Source organism: Sitophilus oryzae, unplaced genomic scaffold, assembly GCF_002938485.1.
Source record: "Sitophilus oryzae breed Bouriz unplaced genomic scaffold, Soryzae_2.0 scaffold_1660_pilon_pilon, whole genome shotgun sequence".
NCBI lineage: Eukaryota > Metazoa > Arthropoda > Insecta > Coleoptera > Curculionidae > Sitophilus > Sitophilus oryzae.
Genome location: NW_022146348.1, coordinates 2,074,118 through 2,098,621, shown reverse-complemented (window position 1 = coordinate 2,098,621; position 24,504 = coordinate 2,074,118). Strand labels below are relative to the sequence as shown.

General features: G+C 34.0%; 1 protein-coding gene across 1 annotated transcript in view; it reads right to left on the bottom strand.

The window, feature by feature from the left end:
- LOC115880928 overlaps positions 1–24,504 on the bottom strand; it is a 270,255-nt gene that overhangs the window by 56,248 nt on the left and 189,503 nt on the right. The window contains exons 4-6 of the mRNA XM_030898260.1: positions 17,382–17,581; positions 10,790–10,949; positions 1,018–1,118 (exon numbers count right to left, since the gene is read on the bottom strand). Coding sequence (XP_030754120.1) covers positions 1,018–1,118; positions 10,790–10,949; positions 17,382–17,581 — 461 coding nt within the window. The remainder of the gene's footprint in view (positions 1–1,017; positions 1,119–10,789; positions 10,950–17,381; positions 17,582–24,504) is intronic.

Genomic DNA, 24,504 nt, shown 5'->3' with positions numbered 1-24,504 from the left:
GGTAAATTTATTGTCGATTTGAGTGCGACAAGTAAACTTCTCGCACCTAAATTTTCATTGGCACACGCAAATTGACAAGCAAAAAGGCAGTCTTGAAGTGTCGATATTATATGGGCAAATTTATTGTCGATTTGAGTGCGACAAGTAAACTTCTCGCACCCAAATTTTCATTGGCACACGCAAATTGACAAGCAAAAAAGACAGTCTCGAAGTGTCGATATTATATGGGTAAATTTATTGTCGATTTGAGTGCGACAAGTAAACTTCTCGCACCCAAATTTTCATTGGCACACGCAAATTGACAAGCAAAAAAGACAGTCTCGAAGTGTCGATATTATATGGGCAAATTTATTGTCGATTTGAGTGCGACAAGTAAACTTCTCGCACCCAAATTTTCATTGGCACACGCAAATTGACAAGCGAAAAAGACAGTCTGGAAGTGTCAATATTAAAGAAGCGAGGTTGAAAATTAAATAAATTATTTTGTACTCGCGTTTTAATGAGATAAAATAAAAATTAAAAGAAAGAAAACATGAGTAATAATCCCGACTGGATTCCCGATACCGATGAAAGTGATAATGATGAATCGATATCGCCAGAAATACTTGAAGCACCAAATCATGAGTCTATACCACGTTCTCAAAATTGTTCAAACTTAACAATTTATTTAAATGGCAGTATATAAAACTACTTAAATTGATTACCTTGTGTTTAATCGTTCACAATTTTTATTACTGAATTTTGATATGACACACTTATGTCATATCAAAATTCATAAAAATTTACAGAGAATGTAACTAGGTAATAAAAACGGGGGTACCCATTTAAAATAAGAAAGTTGCTGTCAACTTCTGGTATTTTCCGAATTTTTATTATTTATTTATTAAATGGCCGTTCGTGAGTTATAAATGGTGTAACTAACTTTGTTTTATTTAATTATTATAAAAAAATCTGAATATTCAATATACGCACGAAGAACATAACAAAATTTACTCGGTTTAAAATTTACATGCTTACCTTTTCCTCCTGTAAAAAACAATGCATTGCTTGTGTTACATCAGTCGCATGAATCGAGTTATGGTAGGGGTTTGTGCTATGGTACCCCTCCTCTATAAGAGCTAAAAATATAAACAGATAATCAGTTAACATATAAAACAATATTTAATTATGCACATATTAAACGTTTTACTTAACAACGGCTAATGAAAACAGATTTCGTAAATGCTAACCCAAGCAGCATTTGGACGTTGGGACAACGTTGTGTCACGCGACCAAACGTCGGGGCGCAACGTCGGCACAACCTCGTGCCAACCCTAGTCTGCACTAGTTTGGAGAATCATTTTTGGGTCGAAACGACGTTGGATACCGACGTTGGCTAGAAGCCTAATTCAGTACAAACTGCAACGTTGTTTAAAATCCTAATTCACAGAAATACAAAACTAATATGGCGTCTAAGTCGCGTTTTATTCTAAATTGGGATAATTATAGTAAAAATATTATTTTTATGATTTAGTTAGAGACATATATGTCAGATGGCAGTGAAGGAAAACCAAACAAAAGTATTTAAGTGTGGAGGATGTTTGAAGATCATAATTATTGAAACACTTTAACCGACTCTGTAACTCGTTACCCTAGGCAAAAAAGTTAAACGCAAACAACTTTATTGATAAATGTATTGTTTCTACTTTGAAAAATACTAATGGGCCTTAAAATTAAAGAAGTTTTAAAAATTTTCTTGAATTTTTTTTTAGTAAAATGAGAATAATTTATTCGCAGTCGAAAAAATTGTTTCCGCGTGTTTTTAGGGTCAAATATTTCAAGTTAATGTATTCAAAAAGCAGGAATTGCTATTTTAGGAACGAAACATTTTCTTATTTAACAACATGGCGGCTTTCACTTTGTTGTTTTGGAGATTAAGATGGAGTAGTTCGAGTAGTCGCATACTGGACTAATAAAGTCGCAGTTCGGCCTTAACAGGTAGTAGGTATACTAGTCGCAAGATTGCCTAATTTAGTCATCCTAGAGTCTAGTTTGTGCCGCCCTCTATAATCTAAATAAACGAGGGAGTGGATAAACTATCGGTAATATATGTCGATGTATATTTAAATTTAGTTTTATATGTACCTTTCTCATGTCCCATTTTAATTAAGTTTTTTTTTATAAAAACAAAAACAGCACTGAACTGTCTGACTGAACAGAACAATGAAGTGAAAATTTAAGATTTAAGGTTATGGTTCAATACAGTTGCAAAAAGGTAGTGACTCGACGTCCCACCAACGTAAGAATAAGGAAATCTAAACAACGTTGGAATTAGTAAAACAGACGACGTTTGCATAACGTTGGAATAGGTCCTGAAACTGACGTAGGAAAATTCTATATTGTCCAACGTTAATTACGTTGTCCGAATCACCTAAAGATCACTTAAGCAAAAAAGGTTACAAGACAACGTTTATTCGACGTCGCAGAAGCTTCCTACTTTGCTGTAGTACTAGTCCAACGTCGCGTCGGCACAACGTTATAAAAACGTTTAAATTTATTTTAATACCCAAGGTAGGGAGCTACCTATTTTTTGTAGCTAATCCAACGTTGTGTTTAGTAAACATGTGGTCGCAAGTCGTGAAAATGCTACTTGGGAACGTTATTTAGCTATCAAAAATATTTTTAATTCAATAAACACAGAATTTTTAATGTCTTTTACTTAAAATAGAAAGATACAAAAAGTGGCAGTCATGATTTGAGATGTAAAATTACATGTAATGTCAAAATATTACGTTGTTTATACAGGATGTCAAAAAATAGCGTGTCTAACTTTGGTGAGTGATTATACAGATAAAAATTAAACAAAAGTTCCTGTGAATATATGCTCTAAAATGCTTCCCGAAAAAGTTACAGCCCTCTAAAGGTTAAACAAAAATAATATATTTTGTTTATTTCTAAGAACATTGGTAAATCGTTTTTCCTGAAATTTGGTACTCTTCCACACATTTTAATACCAAAACGAATGGCGATTTTGAAAAATTTCGTAACCGTTCTGAAAGGGTACTTTCCTTTAGGTTAGGGAGTACTATTGGCGGTACTTCTTTTATCCTTTTAGGTACAGTAATTTCAACAAATGATATAAAGAGCTAGGCTAGAATTTTTTTTTACGTTAAACAAGTGCTCATCGTTTAATTCGAAAAAGTGAACGGTTTTCAAGATATTTGCCTTTAAAGATTACCTACAAAGTATTAGTGAAATTTTAAATAAATTAATCTCCTGATTTCGCTAATGCTAAAATCGATGCATCGAAACTAGTGATGGGTTGTTATTTAACTATATCTGGTTATTTTATAACAATTCTTTTGAAATAACATAACGCAACCGTTACTACTTCTAAAAAATAACAGATATAAAATAACGACACGTAGAGATCGGCCAATTTGGAAATTCTATGCTGCTCGAAGCAATTCCAAAAAACAACTAGTATGGACGGAAAACATGTTATTTCGTCAACCATCGATACAGGCGGCGAAACAACAGACAACGGAGTGGGGAATGCGCTACGGCAAACGTAGCTGCTTCGGTCGATGGACGTATTGGGCTTGCAACAGCTTAAAAATAATAGGATATAAAAGAAGCAGGTTTTTTGAAACAATTTCGGGCATAACGCCTGGCGGTCGAGATAAAAGGAGTGGGAAAGGAACGCTGCTGCATCGGTCGATTGTCGATGGAGGCTCGCAACGGGTTGGAGAAGCATTCATTTTAAACACGTTGTTTTTCAAGCTGTTACGAGCATAACAGGGCGGCGGTCGAGATAATCGGAGTGGGAAAGAAACGCTGCTGCATCGATCGATTGTCGATGGAGGTTCGAAACAGGTTGGAGAATAACGCATCAGTTGTTTTAGATACATTGTTTTTCAACCTGTTACGAGCATAACGGGCGGAGGTCGAGATATTATGGCGCTGTATGTTTCAGTACGTTATTAAGTTTCAATACTTAGGTATTTATTTATTCTGAAAAAATTTCAGAATAATATTTTAAGATTTTTTAAAAATGTGTACAGTTTGTTTTGAAAAATCTGGTCATTGATTAATCACGATCCTGCTTAAAGCCGTTGATGTAAAAAGCTGATTTTTGGAAAACGGATTGACTTTGGGGTGTAGAGTTTCGATAAGAAGGGATTTTTCGAAACTCGAATTCTAAGGGGGTGAAACCACCCTCAAATATTAGAATATTTTTTTATTTAAAAACCGGTGAGTTTTTCGGAAAAACGGTTTTTGGCAAACGGATTGACTGTGGGGTTGAGGTTCGATAAGGAGGGGTTTCTCCAATCTCAAATTCCAAGAGGGTGAAAACGCCCCTCAAATATTACAATATTTGTTATTTAAAAAACGGTTAGTCTTTCGGGAAAACGCTTGGACACGCATAATTTGTTTTGTTTTTTTAAATATTTTGAATTTTTTTAAAAAATTATACAGGGTGTTCCAAAAAATTGAGTAATTGATTAACCACGATTCTGCTTAAACTGCTCGACGTTTAAAGCTTATTTTTGGCAAATGTGAGAAAATTTTATCCAGTTTGTATGTTAATAGAAATTCTTGCTTTGCTTTATCATCACCATTACAAATTATTAATTCGACGCGAACGAAGTCGCGGGTACACGCTAGTTTATGTGTAAAATTAAATCGAACTCTAGTGTGTAGTTGGTTTACTTATGAAGAATATACTACACATTTTCTTATATTGCTATTTTTTGGCCGCAAATGGTAAAATTATAACTAAGAGCTTCTCGCCCGTCGAGTGAGATGCACCCTGTACACTGCTACGCAATTCAGGATCTACGCGGATCGAGGGGCAAGGCGTAGGTAGATCGGAATGTATAGGTATAGACGAGTGGCGGAATTTTGGCTTTTTTATATCGCAATTTGTAAACAGCGCTTATTTGTAAACAACCACCGTTTTTAGCGAGGAATTTTAGATAACAATCGATATTTAGAAATGTTTTGACACCCTGGAAATACTACCACCGAGCATGTCATCGTTGCAACTTGCAACTGCGTTAATACGCCTGGCGGTGACCGCCTCATACTCTTTCAGATATTTAGCAATAAAATAAAGAAACATGTTATTTTTAAGCTGTTATTTTAAGCTGTTTTTTATAAATAACTATAACAGTTTCAACTGTTATCTAAAAATAACAGTTTTGCCCATCCCTAATCGGAACCTTTAAACGCAAATATGTTGAAAACCGTTTACAGTTTCGAACTAAACGAAGAGCATCTTTTTTAAATAAAATAATCCTGGCTTTAATTTTCATTTATTGAAATGACTATATCTATAAGAATAAAAAACGTACCACCAGTAGTACTCTCTATCCTAATGGAAAGTACCCTTTCAGGGCTGTTACGGAATTTTTCACAATCGTCATTCGCTTTGGCATTAAAATGTGTGTAAGAGTACCAAATTTCAGGAAAAACGGTTTACCAAATGTTCTTAAAAATAAACAAAATATATTGTTTTTATTTAACATTTGGAGGGCTGTAACTTCTTCGAGAAGCATTTTAGAACCTATTATCACAGTTTAAAGAATATAAATATATCAGTTGGCCCACTCTTCGCCCGTATCAAAATTCCTCCCGCCGTTCCCCGCCTGTCTTGTAGCTTGTAGACTTGGGTCAGTCTACATCCGTTGCTCGACGTGTACACAGAATTCCAAGTTTATTTTAGTTTTGTTTTCGGTCCGACGCATAGGGTGAACCAAAAATTGTGTTTTAGTTGTTTTGTCCGAATTGTAAATAAAATGTCAACTAGAAATATTTGTGCAGTGGATGGTTGTGAAAGTAGAATGACAGACAATATATCGTTCTTTAGGTGCCCAAAAGACGAAGAAAGGTATATGTTTATATAGTATAGGATATTAAGTATATACTAATTAAATTATTAGACATATTAAGTATATTATAATTATGGAAACCCAATTATGAATAAATTGTTTTAAAAATATACATGTAAATTAAGAAAAGATTTTACTCGAAATATGCACAGAATATTTATTTTTAACAATTAGTTTATTATTTTAGTAGATATCTTAGAGTAGTAGTAGATATTTTACTATTATGTTTTGGATTTTCCAGTATTTACCGGTTTGCAAGGTGCATATTAAATTATTTTTTAAGATATTTGCATTTTTTTAAATACCATGTTTTGCTTTTTAGATTTTTGTATTTGTATCCAACCTACCTGGAAAGTCCAAATTTTATCCTCAGGTAATAAATATACGTGCATACAACTTGTTCTGCTATTGACAAGTTTTTTAGAGTTTTTACAAAATGTTATGTAACAGTAAATATAACAATTGACGAGCACATGGGAAAAACGATGAGTATCCAGAAATGATAAATGTTCAGGAAAGCGTTTTTTTAATTCAAATTACGCATGGACTTTTATATAGTTTTTCCCATTTTTAAATGACTGTTTCTATGTGGATCGATATTCCCGTTTATTTAGGTACCAAAAGGTGTAGCTTTTTGGTACTTTCATTGTTTTTACGTGTGCTCTTCAATTAGTAGTAAATATTGTAATAAATTATATTTGGATATTTCTTAAGTTATAGCATGTTTTGCTTTTTAGCAGTTTGCATTTAACTTGAATTATCTACCATTTCATCAAAAGGTAATTAAAAGTACTTGGATACAACTTGTCTTGCCATTGTCAATTTTTTTTTAGTTTTTACTAAATTTTATCAAACATTAAAATTTATTACATAATTAACTACTAACAGTCATAATTACTGTTCATGATAATCTTAAAATTTAGAAAAAAATCCAAAAAAATTGACAATGGCAACACAAGTTGTATGCTAAGGTATCGTATGATCGAAAAAAAACGGCGTCCAGTTGGCTGGGAAATGACGATCAATGACATTTCCCATATAAATTTACATATAAAATGACAGCGATCTTTATTTCATAGCCATCGTTGACGCCGTTTTTTCTCGATCATACGGTACTTTAATACCTTACGATAAAATGTGGGCTTTCCAGGTAGGTAATGTAAAAATGTAAACACCTATAAAGCAAAACATGCTATAATTTAAGAAATATGCAAATATATTATTATATATATTAAAAAAAATAATTTATTATATTTATTTAGAATACATTTTTCATATGGGGTTTCCATAATAATTATTAATAATAATTCCCCTATTGACAATTCCATATTCCAAAGAATTGGGATAGAATAATATATCTAATATTTTGATATTAATGTATTCACCATAATATGCATAAGTAGAGTCTGATAAGGAAAATAACTTGTAGGTGTGGAGCCTGGAAATGTGCCTTAGGATTTATAGGATCCCACAGATATGAAAATTAAACACCAGAACAATATCATATCTATTATTAGAATTTGCGATTTATGAGATATGTTATTAAATAATAATAAGAAGAAAGTATTGATCAATTATTAAAGACGCCTAAAACTGTCAATCAATAAAACTAGTACTGTATTTTAATTTTTCTACTTGCTATATTAAAATTGCTTAGTATTTTTAGTTGATTCCTCGTATACGGCCAGCGTTCTGACTGATAAAATGGCACTTCCGCTGCACCCGGTAAACGTACAAATTTTTTGTCACCTCGAAGGGTCGCGGGCCGCCTTTGAAGTCAAAATAACAATTGAATTCCTTAGAGTGAGCCAACTGTATATATTTATATTCTTTAAACTGTGATATTATTCATGGGAACTTTTGTTTTATTTTTATCTGTATAATCACTCACCAAAGTTAGATACATTATTTTTTGACGCTTTGTATATGTCCTCAAAAGTTTGTTTATGTTTTTTATTCAATTCATAAATGAATGGATATATACAAATTGTATAAAATTATTTATTTAACATCTTATATCATTAACTCTATTACTATCAAAAAACGATATTTTCATTACACTTATTGTTTAGAGAATTACATTATTATTTAATGTATTTAAACGCCTTACCTTTCATTAGAAAGGTATGTGGCGTCTGTGAAACAATTGTCTTATCGTGCAGCTTGTCATACCACACTATGGCTTTGTAGTAGTTATGTCAAAAGGAATTGTGCCTACACTGTCATATCTTATCTGTGTACTAGTTTGATTATATCCACAACAAAACGCTAAACAACTTGTAAGACCGACATAAGTGCGTATAAATGAAGTCTGAAATATCATACACTTAATTTCTAAGACAGGAGTTTTCTATTCAAAATTTTGCCTTCTCTACTCAAATAACACATGTATGTCATGCTTATTCTGAAGTTAACTGCCTATTGTTATTTTGACAGAAATGTAGTTAAAGTTTAGTTCTGATATAAAGAATGCTGAATGCAGAATGAAACAAAAAACCAACAAAATTAATTTAAAGCAAATTATAGAAAAACACTAAATTAGCGAGAATATTTATTATAAATAATAATAATAATAGCTCCCGTATATAGCGTTTAACGCCTTGGGAGTAGCAAGGTACAGCTTGCTATACTAAAGTCGTTCGGTATACAAGGAAGGTAATGTTGCTAGCACTACCCACCAAGCAAAAAACCTCACATTACATTTGCAACATTGCAGTCAATCCCCAAACAGTTTGCTTTGTAATGTTGATTTCTAAACGTTGTGTCGTGATTGATAAAACCTTGCTACAGAAACATTGTTTTGAATGGTGATTAAAACGTTTTTTCTGCAACATTGCAACAAAGATTCAAATGAAAGATCCGCGCAAGTTAATATTAATTAATAATATAACAAATATACCATAGGATCGAAAAAAAACGGCGTCTAGTTGGCTTGGAAATGAATATCGATGACATTCCCCATATAAAATGACAGCGATTTCCTTTTCATAGCCATCGCTGACGTCTTTTTTTCGATCATACGGTATAAGAAGTTAGGTTATGTTAACGCACTTGTTTTTTACGTTTCTGGTATCAGATTTTATGCTTTTCGAATGAGATTTTAATGAATGTAAATGTAAGTATAATTTTATTATTATGTGTGTTTTAATAATACTTAGCCTTGAATAAGTATAACAAATTTTGTTTAGTTTAGTTTGTTTTTAAGCTAAATTTTATGTTTTAGGTTAGCTTTTAGCCAACTGAGAATTGAAGTAGATAATATCAGGGGATACGAGTATATCAATCTAATGATAACATCACAAATAACATTCAGTATTAATTATTCTCAATAATATTTTTTTTAATGATGTTATAATCATTTGAAATTTTTAAAATAAGGACATACAGGGGCCTCAAAGATTACTGTCACAAGAGGTAAGTTTCTCATTGCTTTATTTATTACAACTGATTGTTTTATTTTTACTACTTTAGAAATGATTGGATATAGATTTCAAAACTTTACCGAAGAGAAATTTGAAACCATGAATAAGACAATCCAACATGCGAAGACAAAATATGAAAGATCCAAAAAATCAATTAAAATATATTGCTTCTCCTTCTACATATATTTAATGTTATACTTTCCTTTTGTATTTTTGAATAAGAAATATAAAATAATGTTTATACTGTACCTATATATTTTGTATTATTTCAGACATTCGATTTTTTAGAAATTCGACTCGGAGGTCAGAGTTGAGTAATTCCTTATTTAACGAGCAGCCGAAAAGATCAGTAAGTTCTCAGTACTTGACAGTATTTTTGATATTTTTGAAACAAGTAAGTGATAAATTTCTAATTTTATTTGTTTTTTTTTTTCAATTTGTTTGACAAATTCGACTTTCTTGGTAGGGATATATTTACCGAGCATTTTTAATTTTTCTAAGTCAATGGATATAGAGATATACCTACATATTTTTATCAATATTGTTTATGTTTTTCGTCAATACAATATTAGTAAAAGTATATTATACCTATCTGAAAGTCTACAATTTAATACCCATTAATATTTCTGTTGATTATAACCTTATTACTGAAGTATTATTGTTAACATAAAATTGCATAAAATTGCTAATGTTCGCAAGAAAAAACTGTTTCATTAATAGATAAGTAAATATTAAAATTAAAAAATAATTTTTATATTTTCCCTCTGATGAATGAAATGGTTTTTTAATGCAAACATTATCTATTTTTTGCTATATTAATTTAGCAATAAGTCAGTTAATTATAATTAATAATATAACTTTACCAATATTGTATTGACGTAAAATTAACAATATTGCTAATGCATCCTAAATTAGTACTTTCTTGAACGTTACATTAGCAACGTTTCAATAATATTGTGAAATGCAACCTTGCACTGCAATGTTATTTGGCGGAAGATTAAGCTACCCTGAAACCTTGCATAAACCTCCCTACAATGAAAAAAGCAATGTTACACCTTGCTTTGCGAAGTTTTCGCAATGTTCCAGCAATAAATTTTGCTTGTTGGGTAGGTACCCAAACTATTTTTATTTTTATTAAAAATAGACGGCTGATCAAATGCCGGCTGTAGGATTCAAACCCACAACCTTTAGATTGGTAGACGAGAGCCTGTACCTCTACGCCACCGGGCACCATATTTATTATAAAATAGATTAAATAACTTTATACGGTGAATGAAAGAATTTTTGAAACAATTAAATAAGAAGTTGAGTTTTTAGTTCTTCTCAGTCACAACACAGTAGTCACAACTTTGGTATTTCAAAGCTGTATAAACTCTAATTCACCTCAGTCATAAATTAAATGTGGCGTAACTTTTGACAACTGACAAATCTGTTTACTAGATAATGTTTATTGGAGCGTTCATGCACGTAACATTTTAACTGAGCATAACTTACTAAATAATTTCCAGACGCGCACGACGTCCAACTGGAAGTGATCCAGCAAACCGTACCAGTGGAAAAGGTGTACGCAAAGTACGGGCAGTGATCGACCACCGGCTACGGTTTCCAAGGTGAATGCGTTGAAGGCCCACGCGCTGCAACGCTCCAAAATTCGCTGCAACAAAAATCAGTTTTTAAAGATTATATACAAACACAGTACACTAATTAAAAATAGTAAGGAAAGCAAGACATCCCGCCAAAACCATATTATACTAAACTCACCGGCACGAAAAACAGGCACCTTAAAATTTTCATGTATTTTAAAATTTTATACAGGGTGGAGCACCTCATTCTCCTCGGTTGATTATACGAAAACGGAAAGATGTAGAAACAAAATATTTTATGGGCATATGTGGGGAGGCAATGTGCACAATTTAAAATTATTTTGAAATATACAGGGTGTTTCAGAACTAAGATCCATACCAAAGTTATATTTTTTCTTATGGAACATCGGTTAGTTTATTTCATTTTGGGATTCTTGGTCCCAAAAAAAGCATGTATGATAAGGGTTAAATATGCTTAAAATCTTTGGTTTTTGAGATATTTAAAGATATTTAAATATGCATGCTACAATAAAATAGATTATTAACACCCTGTACATTACTTTTCAGAATTAATTCTTGTGCTGTGTTTAAAAATGGGACTTTACTGAAAAATGTTATTGCTTCCTTAAATTTATACAGGGATACCAAAAATTGCTGATCTATTTTAAGGATTCATTTTATATAAAAACCTCGTTATTTCAAATGGAACACCCTGTATTTTTCTTTCAAACTATATTAGGGTTTCCTATACCTATCTAACTCATTCTCACGGCAATTTTCTAGTGACAGTAAGTAATTATTTACAAAATCGACATTAGTTTATGGACATTATTATTTAGATTTAAAACAATTTACTTAAATTTACCTACAATAGTTTAATAAGCAAGTATTCATTATTTTATTAAGAAAAATGAAGCAGTATCTGCTAGCGGAACGAATGTTACTAGTGGTTTTATTTTGTGAGAAAAATTGCTTCTTGTCCTCAAAGGCTTATGTCAAATCAAATCAAAGATATCCAAATAGAGGAATCTTCCGGATAAGCGTTTCTCTGAAAAACTACTTGTCCTATTTCGCAGAGCTGGTCGTGTGGTTTATAAAAATCTATTAGGCAGAAACCTATCGTTGGAAGTGAAGAAAATAAATTTTCCGTAATTGGGTCTTTTATAGAAAATCCATATATCTACAAGTCATCGTAAAATAAATCAGAGAACTACATCTTCGTTCTTCTTGATGAATAATAAATACATATTACATAAATATTAATTAATAAAAATAAACTGGTATAAATTTAAATAAAGTTCATAAACTAATTTCGATTTTGAAAATAGCTACTAACTGTCACTCCATGACGACATAAAGCCTCTTGGTTGCCATTTTATTGAAAAATTACTCTTCATTCAAAATTTGAGCTAGATAAGTATAGGAAACCCTAATATAGTTTGAAAGAGCTTTTGAATCTGCTGTGATTTATTTAAAAAAATACAAGGTGTTGTATTTGAATAAAGTTAACAAAGTTTTTATGTAAAATAAATATCTAAAATAGACCAGCAATTTTTAATACCCCTGTGTACATTAAACGAAGCAATCAAAATTTTCTGTAAAGTTTATTTCTTTGGCTTAAAAGTCAGGCACAAGAATTAATTCTGAAAAGCAATGTATAGGGTGTTGACAATATTTTTTATTATAGTATGCAAATTTAATTAACTCTAAATATCTCCAAAACCAAAGTTTGTAAGCATATTTGACCCTTACAATAAATGCCTTATTTATCGTATCGTACCAAAATATCGTATTTATTACGTTATCGTATTTACTTAACGTTACAGGCAAGAGAATTTTCTATTTACATTTTTTTACATCCAGTCTTCCGGTCCAACTGGTCTCCCGGTCCAGCCGGTATACACGGGTTCAGTATCGGTCCCACCGATCTAATTGTTGGAACCGGTATACCGGATGTAGGACCGGTACTTCGTAGTGCCGGATATCAAATCGTAGAACCGAACATCCCTACTAAGCAGTGGTATTTTATAAAAAAATACTTTTTTATTATTTAGATTTATCTTTCAGTGGCGAAATTCCCAGGCTTTATTTGAAAAAAAAAAATCTAAATGACTCCAACGGCAACGGAAAGCTATAGACATTGTTTAAACGTAAACTTATTACTACTTTAACTCCCCCCCATACCCCTTTACCAACCCCTTTACTCCCCCCATACCCCCACCAAAAACTAATGGCCAGATTCTCGGGTGCCACAGTATTTTTGTGCCAAATTTGGTTAAAATCGGTTCAGCGGTTATTGAGTTATCGTGTTACAGACGGACAGACAGACAGACAGCCAGTAATTCATTTTGAGTGAAATTAAATAAACTTTTTTTTTGCCGATCCTAATAGCCTACCATACCTATTGGTATGGTCGGCTAAAAATATTATATTGTTTTATTAGGAGTAAAAATGACACTTTTTGTGACAAGGCTGTACGTTTGACATTTTTTTTACAAAAAAGGCATTTTTACTCCTAATACAACATGCTATTTTTTTCTAATGCCACAAATAATTTTTTTAAACAATTTCAAGCGTTGCAAATAATATAAAGAGATTTAAATGTAATACCTTGTAAGTAATTATATGTCGAGAAACCATGGTTACACTCGTTGAATTTGCCACTTTATTTCAGTTTAATAATATATTTTCGTTAGCTTAGGCGTAAAAGTTGTGGTAAAAGTGTCTTACTTTTATGCCTAGGCGTTATTAAAATGACCAATCACGTCGCAAGAATTAATACTTTTTTAACGTTTGAAAAAAGTAATTTACTTAACAGATAACAAAAAACTCTTTTATTTCTTTTTACTATTAGTTTTGGTGCTAAATTTTGTTCTGTTCCTTGTTTTTCTTGCTTACTTTTCCATTCAACTAAATATGTTACTAAAACTAGGTCATTCATAATTATTTCCATGAATAACATTTAGAACAAACCAAATAACCACATCTTTTAACAGAATAATACTAATATTGTTTTTCTTTATTTATCTACAATTTTTTTTTGTGGGACATGGACGCTAGTTTTATTAATAGATTTTTGTTTAAGATTAACACGTTCATTTTAATATGGGTGTATTTTATAAATAGTCATTAAAATGTAATAAAAAATTGATTTTGGTTTAAAATAAAGCCGAATGAAGGCTGCTGAAACAGAAATCTACAAAATATTAAAAAAATATATTTTTTACAAAATTCCATTAAGCCAGATCACGTAAAAAATAAGGAGGTTCTTAGAAGGCTTTACAAATAAAGAGAATTACTTATGAATATGAAAAAAACAGGAAAGACTGCAAATTAATTATCCTATAGAAGAAGAAGGCTACGCTCAATCTAGTGGGACAAACATATTAATATAAAGAATAAGAAACATATTGGTCAAACTATGGTAGAATCAGTCCTATGCTATGGGAGTGAGATATGGGCCCTAAGAGAAGATAAACGGAGAGTATTGGCTGTAGATATGGATTACTTACTTACGTAGAAGTGCTAGAGTGTCCAGATTACAAAGAGTGAGAAACGAGGAAATTAGAAACAGAACATCGGCACAAGAAACAATAACTCAACAAATCGAGAACAGAGGTTTCAGATGGTTTGGTTTTTTAATGAGGATGGAGGACACAAGATGGCCAAAATGTGTATTCAAATGGTCACTCCCTGGAAGAAATAAAAGAGGACGCCCGCGTCGATTCTGGAACGATGGTATACGGCAAGCGATGAGAGATCGGAATATCGAAGAAAGAAAGAAAGAAAGAAAGAAATTGCTTTATTGTCATAAAAAATTTTACAATTTTGTTGACAAAGCTTAAAAAAAAGAATATAAAAAACATACAAAACTTCACTTAACAATAGAAAAACATATAAAACTAACAGCAAACATACAAAACTAAAACAATACTTTATACAATTATAGAAATTGTACATTGTCAAAAATTTATTTAATTAAATATAAATAAAATATAAACATACATGTAAATAAACAACTGTATATAATGTCAATTAATATATAATAAATAATGTCAAAGAAGATCCGGTGTACGATAGAGATGGCTGGCGACTGACACAGGGAAGGCACTAATGTATAATCTTATATATAATCTGTATAGTGCAGTAATTGTATTTTCATAAGATTAATCTCAAATATATAAAAAGAAGGCAGAGAGGACTTGGGAGACGCAAGCAGTACTGGTTGAAAAATATAAGAGATTGGACTCACACGCCCTGTTCTGTGCTGCACAAGACGCAGACAATGTTTTGCCGAGATTCTTGCCAACTTTCATTTAAGACGGTACCATAAAAGAAGAAGGGAAATTAAATCCAAACTGAAACAAACTTTTTGGTATTTTTTATACTTATTAACAAATTGGAGAAGCGTAGGTCCGGAATTTCAAAAAAGTCAGGCCTGGACGAATATCCAGCTCCAGAGATCTACATCGTGGATCCAGTTCTGTTGGATCTGAAACATTTGAAAACTGCTAGGGAGATAACTGGACAATTTCATGTGTTAACCCATTAACGTCCAGCGTCCTCATTTGAGGACAGCTGATATAGGTGGGGATAGCTTTAACACCGTCGAAAAAACAACAATAATTTCAAGGGGGACGTTAGTGCCAGTCATACCCTGATTCTAGGAGCATTTTACGAAGGCCTGTAGTTAGGTATTTGGACTGAAATATCGTCAAATTTATTGCATTTTTTTGTCACTTTGGTTCACGTTGAATCTTGTGCTGGATTTTTTATAAAACAAAGGTATGTATTAAAATTTAATTTTTCCTGTAGTTATATTGTTAGGTTTGATGATTATAATATGTACGAAAGCATTAGAGACATGATTTATGTACAGGGTGTAACCAAATTCTACTGTCCTCAAATGAGCATAAAATTTGATTATTTCCTATTATTGTTCTAACTAGACTTTAGGTATTGTTGATGATTAAAAACATATTTTATTCACAGATATTGTGATTTTGTTCGGAATTATGTCTAGAAAGGCCTGCAGAATTTTAGAAGATGCTGTTGAGTATTTATATTTAGAGCAGATTGATGCCGATATCGCAGCATTACCTCCAGAAGTCGAAGAATTGAGCGATGAAGATGATACAAACGACGAAGATATTGGAACAGCTACTAGACGAGACATTGCAGGGGGCATTGAAATATTTATTACCGAAGAAAATGCTCCAGATGGTACATACACATCTGACAAAGAAGATAATTTTGGTGAACGTATTTTTTTCACACCCAATTGGGATAAAAGTGAACCAAACTATGAAACTGTGGGCTTTGAAGGTCGTCATCAGATCTTTGAAGTTATAACAGAACCATTACCAAATGCTGCACCTTTAAAAAAAATCGAATCTTTTTTTGACGATTATGTTTAGGAACTACTGCTTACAGAAACAATGCTTTATCACGATGCTACAAGCTGTGTATTACATAAAGGTTAAGTGGGGGAGAAAATTTCTATTGCAGTAGGTGTAAAACAGGGCTGTATACTTTCGCCGCTACTCTTTAACATCGTTCTGGATATAGCACTAAATAGAGCATTTAAAGAACCACTAGGGATACAATGGGGACTCTTAAGCAGGCTAGAAGACCTGGATTACGCAGACGATCTATGCATCTTTTCCCATTCACATTCGGATATGTCTCAAAAACTTCTTAGACTCCAAGAGGAAGCTAATAATGTCGGTCTTCAAATCAACGTGGCGAAAACCAAAGAAATGAGGTCAAATAACTCCCAACAACCAAGATCTATACCTCTCCAACCGAGCCATCGAAAGAGTTGATGAATTTCAGTACCTGGGAAGTATGGTTCACAGCGATGGGGGCACAGAGAAAGATATAGAGGAAAGGATTTTGAAGGCACAAAGAGCTTTTGGCATGCTTACACCTGTGTGGAACTCCTCTATATATAGCAAAAAACTAAAGTCCAGCTCTTCAATAGCAATGTCAAATCTATTTTGCTTTATGGATGCGAAACATGGAAGGTTACGCGTGGTCTCATGGATCGCCTACAGGTGTTTGTTAACAAGTGTCTTCGAAGAATATTGAGAATTTTCTGGCCCAATCAAATTAACAACGAAGAACTGTGGAGAAGAACATCACAAAATCGAATAGATATCGAAATTAAGAAAAGAAATTGGGGCTGGATTGGGCACATTTTGCGCAGACCCCACAGAGATATCGCTAGACAGGCACTTGAATGGAATCCACAGGGAAGACGTGCCAGGGGAAAACCAAGGATTACCTGGAGAAGAACAGTAACCTCTGAAGCCCAAGAGGTCGGGAAAACATGGGGAGAGATCAAACAGACAGCTCAGAATAGGATCAGATGGAAACATCTCTTAGAAGCCCTATGTCCCACGAAGGGATGACGGGAACATATATGTGCTCAGTAAAGTACGTGATCAATAAAATGCTTTATTCTGATGGATGATCTCTGTAAGAAATTCCATAAAACATACCTGAACTAAGCCATGATGAATGTCATCAAGAATAGCATGGTCCTGTGCTAAGGATCGTGTGGTAAGTCTTTTGCGTCGTCTCTTGTGCATGGTAAGAAATTTTCCCGAGCATTGTGGCGTTGGACAGGAGCCCATTGCATCCAACAGGACCCAGTCTTCCTTGGAGAAAGACTTTTGCAGTGGGGATATCTCTGCTGGTACTGAAACAAGAAAAAAAACATTTTTACTCAAAATTGTAAAGAATTTAAATAAAGTGAATAAGATGGAAAGAAGTACAAAGAGTTTCTGTGTTACAGTAAACTAAATATGATATTTAAATTGATTTTGGTTGCATTTTCTTTTGTCATATGAGAATCTAAATATCAAATGTCATATAAATCTTGAAATGTTATCATGCTACTATGTTTTTCTAAGATAAACCTCAAAAAATAGTCAAAAACACTGAACATCGTACAATGTTTTTGACTATTTCTGTGATGCTGAGATCTAAATTATCATTTTGATGGTTTGCCTACTGGTCTTCGTGTGTTCGACTTCTGAGACCTAATAACCCATTTCTATCTGCTCAATATAGCTTACGTGCTGCCGATCACAAAACACGTTGTACTTCTAGTCAAGTTCCTTCTATTGCCACCAATTTATTGGTAGCTTTTCCATCGTGTACAGGGTGGGTTAAATTCGACGCTTTTAAATGGAAACACCCTTTTCTGTAGGAGATAGACAGAAACTAATATCGGTGTCTGGAGCTCAATTTTTGTCAAAAACATGATGGTGAAAACCGCATATCGATATCTGTTACCGTTTCGGAGTTACGGGGTGTTTTTCAAAAATATGCATTTTTAACAAATCGCTGTAACTTTTTTACTATGGAAAATTTTGTATTTCTATGAAAACATTTCCAAAGCACCTTTTTACGTAGAATTTAATGGTTTAAGTATAATTTTTTTTTAAATTAATAATTTAAGAATTATCAACAGAAAATTTGATTTTTTATATGGGACACCCTGTATATTTTTAATTTATTGAAAAGAATTTAAAATTACCTTTCCAAAAATATAACACACTTGATATTTTGCTCGATTCCTCTTCGAGATATAGAGTATATAAAAATTCGCCCGCTTTAAATAAGTAGGCTTTGACCGGCACCGGCTGTAATGCAAAAAGATTCTAGCTGTGAGCATCAATTAAAACGAAAATAATATTTGCTCTGAGAGATTCAGTTCAGTTCAACTTTATAACAATTTAAAATATAGTTAACCAACATCAACACATTTAAACTATATCTAATAAGAATAAAAATAAATATCAAACCAAGACATGAGATTTTGCTACAGGTGTTCGACATATCGACCGTCTTCTGTTATGGACAGACGGGGCAGTTTTTGAACATTTCTCGCGGAATTCATTAACTCAGTAGGAGTGAAAGACACCCTCTCATAACTGCTAAGTATTTCTAATTCTTGTCTAGATTATACGGAAGAATAAGGAACTTTTATTCTTCCGCAAATATATCCATAGGATTAGATCCATGGACACTAAGTCAGGCGGCCTCGACGACCAACGGCTGGGATCTTGGTTAGCTATTCAATTATTCTTGAAATTGGCTGCAAAAATTTGCTAATAACTTCAGCGTTCAGAGGCGGTGCGTCGTCTTGCTGGAAAAATATGTATATCATACATGATATACATGATCATCACTTGCATATCATCAATAAGTGGTCCAAAGCCTACTAGTTTAAAGTGGCGAACTTTTAAAAACTCTGTATTGCAAAGGGGATAACAAAATATCAAGTGTGCTATATTTTTGGAAAGGTAATGTTAAATTCTTTTCAGTTAATTAAAAATATACAGGGTGTCCAATATAAAAAATCAAATTTTCTGTTGATAATTCTTAAATTATTAATTTAAAAAAAAATTATACTTAAACCATTAAATTCTACGTAAAAAGATGCTTTGAAAATGTTTTCATAGAAATACAAAATTTTCCATAGTAAAAAAGTTACAGCGATTTGTTAAAAATGCACATGTTTGAAAAACACCCCGTAACTCCGAAACGGTAACAGATATCGACATGCGGTTTTCACCATCATGTTTTTGACAAAAATTGAGCTCCAGACACCGATATTAGTTTTCGTCTATCTCCTATAGAAAAGGGTGTTTCCATTTTAAAGCGTCGAATTTGACCCACCCTGTACATTAAATGTTGCAGATTGTCTTCTTCGTCATTTTTTGATATGAGCGTACCGCCATCTGCGTTTAACATACCTAGGAGTACCTAGTTTGCTAAAAGAAGATGAATGAATATTATACTAAAATTTGCTGACACATTTATTTCAGCAATACTGCACCCAATTGCTATTTTGTTTGGAAATTGAAATATTTATGCTGCAGATTTTCCGCTGCTAAGATAAGGACTGTCTAATATTCCATATTTTACTACTAATGCCACTCTTTGGCAAAAAGTAAAAAAAAATACCGAGGGTGCCGTTTAAAAATCGAAAGTTGTAGTAATTTCCGGTAAAAAACAAGTGACCGAAAAGAATTGAATACGTCAAATGCAGATAACGTTGATATACAGAAAAATTCACAATTAAGGTTTTGAAATAACGAAAATATATGCAGAAAATACTGTCTTTATTGTCAATAAACGAAGTACATTGACTTTAGTTACTTATCACTATATCCTCGTAAAGCATTGCTTTATAGATTATCCATTACATTAACAAAATAATATCTCAAGGGAGCAGTAAATTGATAACATTAATACTATTTGTAAAAGAGGAATTATATACTAATTTTATGCTTTATTATACCAGGTGCGTCTCAAAAGTGACTCACCAATATTATTACTTTTTTATTTTTTCAGATAAAAAAAATCGATATTTGGTATGTTAATATATGACATAAATCAGGATTGATTGACGTATTCAATTTTTTTTGGTCACTTGTTTGACCGGAAATGACTATAACTTTTGATTTTTAAATGGCACCCTCGGTATTTTTTTACTTTATTCGATAGAAAATAACACTATGAATAGAATTACATATCATATGTCAACTTTTGACATTTTCGCATATGGTTTATTTTAAAGTGGTTCATAACGACAATTTGACTCAAAATATCAAGTGGGTGGTACCAAATTATTCGTAAACAAATGCTTTATCCGAATATGCTAACGAGCCACCCTCGTTCCATTTGAAAAAAACGAGATACGATTAAAAATACAATTTGGGCATGATTTAACTGGCCAGGACAAGACACGAAAAACATTAGATGATCAAATCTATTTTACCAAGGCTTCTTGACTAAAAATTAGTGTTTTTAACACAGCAGAGAATGTCAAAAGTTGACATATCACATGTCATTCTATTCAGAGTGTCAATTTCTATCGAATAAAGTAAAAAAAATACCAAGGGTGCTATTTAAAAATCAAAAGTTGTAGTCATTTCCGGTGAAACAGGAAGTGACCAAAAATAATTGAATACGTCAATCAATCCTAATTTATGTTATATAGTAATATACCAAATCTCGTTTTTTTATCTGAAAAAATGAAAAAGTTATAGGGCTGAGCCATACTTTTGAGACGAAACTGGTATATCGTTACTGAATAAAGCTATTCTGACGAAATGTCTTATTTCTTGATAATGCGTTACAACTTCTTGAGTTCTTGACTTTACTGCCAATACGCCAATACCAGATTTTACATCTTGAAAATATTGTCGCAAATACATCCATATTACATTGACTTGAGATATGCTTTTATTTATATATTTCCATTGATTATTTATCAGTAGTTACTTATCACTGCCTCCTCGTAAAGCATTGATTTTGCCGCGATGGTATTTCATTCTGTTGCACTAGCAATCTAATTTCTCAAGTGAGTAATACATTTCTAAAGGCAACGACTCGCCGACAATAGTCGTGGTGCGCCGGAGCTGTGCCGGAGCGTTCACCTCTCTGAAAATAATCCGCAGCCGGTTACAATTTAGCGTAACGTAAAATAGCCCAATTACTTTAGATTTTTACCTTACTTCGTTTCGGCGGTAACCCTTAACTACAGATGTCCGGTATTTTTTACCGGTAGGTAGTTCCACTTTTTTCTTGTGTAAATAAATACATGATGCAAGTAATATCGGACCCTTAAAGAGGGTTATATTTGGGGATAATGATTATGAAGAAACGTTGGAAAAATGGGCAGAAGAGATTGATTCTGATAAAAGTAATTTAGATTCAGATGATGACAATGTACTCTCGGATCGTGACATTGAAACAGCAATAGAAATAGAGGACGAAGACATCAAAACGCCAATTCAGATATTGTTCCAAGTAGTACTAGTCGTTGGCCCATAGCAATTTTCTATAGACTTATAGTCATAGTATTTATGTAAGCCTTTATTTTGCATTAGTCATCGAGATAATAAAAACGATTATTGATTGTTATGATTTTGATAAACAATTATGAATGATTTTGTTGATACCAGAAACGAATCCTCGTGATATTAGGTCTTCTCCGCAGCGTGTACTTCACATCGAAACTCCATATTCTGAAACCGTTGAAAGCCAAATTGTTAAAAGAACAACCCGCAGAAGGTGCTTAACCAAAAATAAGTGAAAAACAACTCATATTTGCAAAATGTGCAAGACTCCAATATGTTTGAAATGTACCGAAGGAATTTGTAAGGAGCGAGTAACTTAATTATTTGTAAATAATTTACCCATTACAGTTTTTTATCAAATGTTTATTTTTTATTTACAATTCTATATTTTTTATCTAGAATGATTATATTTTAATTTTAGTAGTTAATTTTTTTAAATGATACCAAATGAACGTCATTACTTATGTTCGAAGTGTCTTCAATATATTGTTCAGTTTAAACTTTCTTGTTTTATTAAAACTAATCGTTTAAGAGCCTTATACCAAATCTAGAAACCCTAATAGTCTAACAGCTAGCAACGTTTTCGAGAAAGTATTTTAAGAAAGCTCGCTCTTTGATATATCTTTTACTATGCTCACTACACCCTCTTACTGTGGTCATGTCTCGCGGGTAGAGGATGTGGGGGGTCTTGGCTTAACCGCTTGGACCAAGAGGAGACAATCTCACCAAAAACCTAAATCCTGCGATGGCGGGACCAGGTCAAAGGGATACGTGGCTAGATAGAGGACTAGTCATTACTGGCTTCAACCTTGGGGCATCATTGTATTTACCCCTTTCTTCTACATGCGGGGCTCTGCAGAAGTGGACTGTATCCCTAGCGACTCGTGGGAACACTATGAGATCTAGTATTTAAAACACCACCGGTGAAGCTGTGGGGAAGCCCTCTAGTGACACTGGGAACATTACATATGAAAGTTCTAAGGGACCAAATCCAAAGGAAACTACAAGAGGGACAGCTGACACTTGCTTGGGACCATCCTCCACATGTGGCACACAAGCTACCACCTTCTCCAGCAAGGGTCGGGAACCTACCTCTAGACCCAATAAGCTACACAAGCTATCGTTTCGTCTACCCGGCCTGGGTCAACCAGGCGTGGTAGACGATCCTCTGAGAGTAGGTCTTAGCGGAGCAGAAGCACGGATATACCTCCGATTGCTCCACGAAGAACTTGCTCCAGAGGAAGAAAAAAGCGAAAACACGCCTCCGAAAAGGGGAGACTAAAGATATCAAGAAACAACCTGACTCATCTCCATCAAAGGGCAAGAGAGGGAGGAGAACCTCTCACCTGTACTCCAGCACGGAGAGAAAAAATCCAGGATGGAAAGCCGTCCAACACCGGGAGGCAAGCAGGGACGTATCACCAGCTTTGCCGCTATTGTTGGATAAGTGAAAATGGCGGTGCTGCCAAATTCCAGAGGTTGCTCTGACCACCGACCAGCAAACGTCTCTAGAAGAGGCTATACTGAACGCAGTAGTGGCGATCGGATCGCAACACAACGATCTACAAAATGTGGGTCAGCTGCGTTTTGCGGGGATACACTTTCGGGTAGGCATGATCCTCATAGATTGTGCGTCTCAAGAATCGGCGAATTGGTTTGTTGGAAATCGCACCTAAGCTTAAAAATTGGCAAGGGCTGAAACTGGTTGCAGTGAAGGGAGAAAACATCCCTAAAGGGGCGGCCATCACGGTCTTTCTGCCGAGGAGCAAGGGGAAAGACACCGCCTACCTGCTGAGCCTTATCCAGGTGTGAGGGTCCCCCGTTTTAGAGAAAGCTCACGGACGCCGAGTTGCCTTGGTTCGGTTCCTCGGGCGCCACCCCCTTAACGTTTAAAGTGTTTGAGAAACCACTAGTGCCATTACGGGTAGCTTTTATACAGTGGAGATGCCAGGGAGTGATGAGATGAAAAGAAAATAAAACACACAATTAACTACAACGTAACACTAGGTTTTTATTTAATAAATTAATTATGTACACAAGTAATCAAGGAAGGTTCACATCCTCGAATCGTAACAATAGTGAAATAAAATGTATATTTAGAGACCCGTAAAGTAACATTTACAATAACAACCGTGTACCTCTAGAGTTTTGATCGATTATTCCCGATACGTAACTCTCTGACTGATTCTATCCCGCGAATTGAAAACGCGTTCCCGAAATGACGTTCTATTAAATAAGACGACGCGAGTTCCTGATCGGCGTCGAATTTAGCGGCGTCCTAATGAACATAGACAAGTAGATACCGGAGCAACACACTTTACTACGACGCGACTCTCTAAACGGCGGCGACATCGTTACAGGCGTCCCGATGGTCACAGCTAAATATTTATCGGAACGGCGTCCGTTTTGACAGCGAAACATGGACCTCGGATCGGCGTCGGAGTTAAAAGCGTCCCGTGATACAAAAACGCGAGTCCCGGATCTATCGCGAAGTTAACAGCGTCCCGAGGGATACACAAACGCGAGCCCTGGATCGATCGCGAAGTTAACAGCGTCCCGTGGGATACACAAACGCGAGTCCTGGATCGATCGCGAAGTTAACAGCGTCCCGTGGGATACACACACGCGAGTCCCGGAGTGACGTAGACGTTAGCGACGCCTCGGCGAGTTGTACGTCGGTCGGATAAGCGCAGCCCGCACACACACCGCCCGGTCAGGACAACCTCGGGATTTCGGCGAGATCCCG